The sequence below is a fragment of the Rhagoletis zephyria genome, unplaced genomic scaffold, assembly GCF_001687245.7.
Source record: "Rhagoletis zephyria isolate East Lansing unplaced genomic scaffold, Rhagoletis_zephyria_1.1 Rzeph_scaffold_04571, whole genome shotgun sequence".
In the NCBI taxonomy this organism is placed as follows: Eukaryota; Metazoa; Arthropoda; class Insecta; order Diptera; family Tephritidae; genus Rhagoletis; species Rhagoletis zephyria.
Window position 1 is genome coordinate 32483 of NW_016161654.1, and position 5229 is coordinate 37711.

At 33.3% G+C, this 5229-nt stretch overlaps 1 protein-coding gene across 1 annotated transcript in view; it reads right to left on the reverse strand.

Moving 5' to 3' along the window:
• The window catches only part of LOC108370907 (uncharacterized), a gene marked incomplete at its 3' end in the record, with an annotated part of 32279 nt that extends 28929 nt beyond the window's left edge, over positions 1-3350 (reverse strand). Inside the window, exon 1 of the mRNA XM_017626341.1 lies at positions 2951-3350. Coding sequence (XP_017481830.1) covers positions 2951-3129 — 179 coding nt within the window. The remainder of the gene's footprint in view (positions 1-2950) is intronic.
• Positions 3351-5229: the final 1879 nt, after the last annotated feature.

Below are 5229 nucleotides of genomic sequence, written 5' to 3' on the forward strand. Positions count from 1 at the left end.
CCAATTATACCCATAAGGGATGAGTCGAGACTAATTAACCTCCATTAGTACCCGAATGAGACTAGTTGGGACTAATTAATACCCAATTGTACCCGATTGAGAGTAATCCCGGAATACTCTCTTTAGAGATTAGTCGCACAATTTTTTGCAGGGCAGCTATGGAAAATTGTAGCAAATCGGCGCGAAAAACGTGGCGCGGATAGTTTTATTTGCAATGCTTCAGTTATACTGAAGTACCCTGTAAGGTAATCAGCAAGCAATACGTAGTTATAGTTGAGTGTATTATATTGCTGGAATTATGAGATCTATTATATTTTAAGACTTCTGCCAAAAATGAGCTGAATCGATTAGAAAATATGTACCTCCAAAGAAAAATTTATAAACAAAATTAGTTTTAATAAACATTTTTTACTAAAAAGTCAATAGAACAGTCAAAGCTTAAAAGGTGTGGACAAAAAATTTAAAAATTTTATCAATGGTATCAAAATTATCAGATTTTTGGTGGTATTTTCAAACCGGTCCAGGTCACGTAATTCTTAATATTTTTCCGACATTTTTTGAGTAATTTAAAAAAAATCATTAATTGTTTAATTCCGTTGGCGAAACAGAACTGAGCCTTTCTGTATGGAGTGATGTACCCTTAAGTATATCGTGGAAAGTGCACAAAAGTTGTTAGTTAATCTTATAAGGCTGGTATGTATTTATTTAAATTCTCATTTGGCAAAAAATTCAATTTAAATTGTATCAGAAGTAGCTTTGCTAGCTCAATTTTTTCCCGCAAGCCACGTTCTGGAATGAAATACATTTCTTTTCTTACTTTTTTGTCTTCTCCACTATGCTATGTCGTGCCGCCAAGTAGGAGGTCGTTGTTATAGAAAATCAGTCAGACGTGCCAAGTTTACAGTGAAGCAATTGCGGTTAACTATTTACAGGGATGGAAAATAACCTTTTTTTTGATCGTCGTAAAACAATTTTATCTATACTCACATATTTGTGTTCGTACGTCCTACTGGAATTTACAATGATTTTTATTATATAATAATTAATATTTGAGTTTTATTTTTTCACTCAAAGGAAATAATTATTACTTGATTTTTATTTTTTCCCTCAAAGATAGTAGTTACTATTATTATTGTTTTTATTGATTTCTATTTGTTTCACTTAAGAATAATAATCATTCCAAAAACTCAAAAGTTATAACAGTTTTTAGGAAGATTTTATTACCGTGGGTCCCGCGGGTACCGATATTCCGCGGCCATCTGTAATCAGAAGTAGTTAAAAAAAAAAACTGTGAAACCCCACTTCGATCCACTGTACTTGTCACTACAAAAGCCGCAATGTAGAATAGAAATGTCTGTCTACCACCACAAAAAAATGCAGGAAAAAAGAAGTACATATGTACATGTGCGCTGCTGTTCGTTAGCCGCAACTGCATATCTCTTTTACTAAAAGACTGTAGATAACTCAAAAAATTACATTTTTGAGCAAATAATGCAGAATTACTTTTATATGTACATAATTCGCAAAAATTATAAAGCGGTACAAAAATAAGTTAAGGGAACGATTTAGTTACATGAATTCGTGTTTCAATCTAATGTATGTAAGAATTTAGTATCCGTGTAAGAAATTATGCATCCCTTTTTTACGTTTTGGCCGAAATTTGGAAAGTTAAACAAGTCTCTTCAAAAGTCTAGTTTTTGAGTTGTGACCGTATTTTATTAAATGAGCATAAGTATGTGCGTATGTACATGCATACAGCCCGCGACAAAACGATAGCACCTCAACATTTTGAATAATTTTGACTATGTATCTTTTGTTCGTTTAATATTCATTGTTTTTATATAAAAATATAGATCTTTGTCTAACAAATGCCATATAAATCCAAATTTCAGACTTTGTACAAAAATTTTAAAAGTTCCACAAATTTTTCATCCCAATTCCGAGCATTTTAATTTTAATTTTTACAATAATTTTTGGTATGTAGTTTTATAGCTTATTAAATTCTAGTACAATAAAGTGCAAGTTTGAAGTATTTAGCTGAAAAATCGCTTTGATTTTTTATAATTTTTTTTTCTGACGGTATCATGCCTTTTCTTCCATAAAAAGTAATTTTTTATTAGGAAAAAGTGCATAGCACCGTCAGAAAAAAAAATATCAAAAATCAATGCGATTTTTTAGCAACTTCAAACTGTCACTTGATTATGCTAGATTTTAATAAGCTATAAATAGGCATACCAAAAATTAATTTAGAAATTCTAATTAAAATACATGGAATTGGGATGAAAAATTTTTGCAATTTTTAAAATTTTTGTGCAAAGTTTGAAATTTATTAAATTATTTATTATTTATATGGTTTTTGTTAGATAAGCAGCTAAACACAGTTCCGAAGTATCTTCACTTATAGTGTAGCTTCAAATCATTTATAGAGTGTGAGAAAGTGTGATACCTGAGCTGGCTGAAACTCTTGCGGGATTTTCATAGACTCAACTATCACTTAGTCTAGCAGCACAACAACAGCGTGCTAAGATACGAGACATAATTCCATACATTGAAGCACTTAATTAACAGCATACGACCGCGAACACAGAAGTGGGCGAAGCAAAACTCACGTTATGCATGAGAAATTGTAAGGTGTCAAGTTCCAGACCAAAAAAAAAACACTAAAATAGCCGATTCGAATGCCTTTTGCACTGATGTATGAATTAACTGTAGCTTTTCTGCCAAAATAGAAACTCTGCGCAGATGTCACAACAATTTGAACAATTCGCGCGCAAAGGAACTGGAAGCGCTGCTGATGAACAGAAGCTGCTTACAAAAAAAAATAATTCTATGCGCGCATACGTTTTTTCGTGGTTGTTTTTTTTTTTGAAAACACGAAAACCCATTCCACCCTTTCTTCCTACATACATATGTACAATCCTTTAACTTTTTCATTTCATTGTGTACACACCTGCTGGACTCGAAGAAGTTTGCCTCGCGCGACATCAACTCATGCCGGAACTTGTTCATCTCCTCTTCCATTTTGCGCATTTCCGCATCGAAGCGCTCACGAATGCTCGAGAATTCTGTATCGATAATGCTGAAGTCGCCCAATTTGATGGGGATATTCCTCTTGTTAGCATCAGCCATTTTATGGACTCCTTAACACAAATTTATTGATTTATTCACGAAAAATTATTATTTGCCGAAACAAATTTTGGTTATCTTTTTGGGTGTATTTTCTTTTAATGTTTACTACGTTTCCACTTGTCAACTTTTCTGCTGTTCTCTTATATTATTTGCTTTTGCACAAATCGACTTTTTTGCTCCGCACAATTGAGAAGTTATCACTTGGATTTCTACTTTGAGACTAATTTGTATCTCACTCAGTCACTGGTTTTTATTCGCTGGCGTATTCAGTTGCTTTCCATTGCGCACTTGAAGACAGTGTTGCCACAAAATTTTTTTATTTTTTACCAAAATCACCGTAAAAAGTTATCAACTTCAATAAAAAATTACCAAACTTACTTTATGTGCAGAACTGTACAAACATACATATCGAGCCCCAACCGCCAAAATAACCTAGCGACATGTTTTAAAAATTTTCTTTTTGATGCAGAAATATTCGTAGAGCATCTAGATGCTTTTGAAAATTAAAAAAAAATGTCGCTTACGTTATTTTGGCAGTTAGGGCTCGATATGTCTGTACATATGTATATCCGAAGATACCAAGCTTTTCAGGCAATCAACGCTCCATTACCCTAAAATTTTTACGAAAGTTTGTTGAATTTTTTTAAAATATTGAACAAAGTTTGAAATTTGAATTTGAGCTATGTTAAAGAAAGAACAATATTTTTATAAAAAATAACCAAAATTAAATTACAAAAAAAAAAACAATATGTTAAAACTTGTCAAAATTTTTTCGACCACTGTATGTAAACAAGTAACAAGAAAATATATCAAAAATTCAACGCTTGGAGGAAAGCTTTCGACTCAAAGCGCAGTTACCCACGGACGTAAAAACGGAGAACATGTCAGCTGACACAATCTATCTTATGGGATCTGCGTGTAAACAAAAACTCACCACCGCATGACCGTGACGTAGACGTTGCTTCTCTCTCTTTCTTAACAACAGCATACTTAATATCTTTCTACGTACTTCTACGCTACGCTACGTACACGTTCGTGGGTAACCGCGCTCCCACACACAGACAGAGTGAAGTCCTCCGCTGAATGCCGTAGCTTTTTGAACGAGAACATACGTATTTACGTAGAACGCTATCCATATATATGGTTGCCGGGTACACCGGAAAATCGATGGTGATTGAAAAGCTGACGAACTGACAGGGAAAGGTAGGACCACCAAAAACCTTTCAGGAAAGGACACGGTGGATATACTTAGCAATAGCCCCTTTCAAGCAGTTGGTTAGAGATCACATCATTCTGGTATTTCTATAGGCTTAAATGTAGAATACCTACAATTACCAAATTAAAAAAAATTATATTAGGATCGATGGGGCTCTGAGTTCTGATCATAACAGTATAATTTTCTTTTTGGGGGGAAATAATAATTACTGGTGTTATGGAAGTTCAAAGTAGAGAAATGCAGGTATTCTGCACTTGTTCCCCTTACTAATGTGGAATCAGAACCAATATTGACTTATTTGACATGTAAGTCCAAATCGAAAAAGTTACCAAATTCAAAAATAAATTACCAAATTACCAAACTTGATAAATAAAGAAAAAAATTACCAATTTTGGTTAAAAATTACCAAAGTGGCAACGCTGCTTGAAGATACTTTAGTAAAATGCTCAAAGTTGAGCAAGGGAGAACGACAAATTGAGAGTGTGAGAAATTACGCTCAAACAGTTGGGTCGCATTTCGTGGCATGAAGAAAATAATGCAAATTTTGAATTTTAGGTTAATTCTAAATATTTTTATAAAAAAAAAATAATTATTATTAAAATTATGATATTAAAAATATATGTATGGTTTCTAATGGAGAGAGTACAAACCAATTGTCCTATCTTTACCATTTTTCTTAATTCCCTATTTCTAAGAAATATTGGAGCACATGTAAAGTTTCAGCGAAATTGCTGAATGCTCCTGCCATCCATGTAGTCAAAACACTGTGCTTCGTTGTTGTATTTGCAAGCAAATTTGTTATCCGGATTCTGATCATTAGCGATGAGAACTCTCCCTGCCACCCATATTTAGCGCAACTGAAACACTGTTTGAGAGCAAATAGT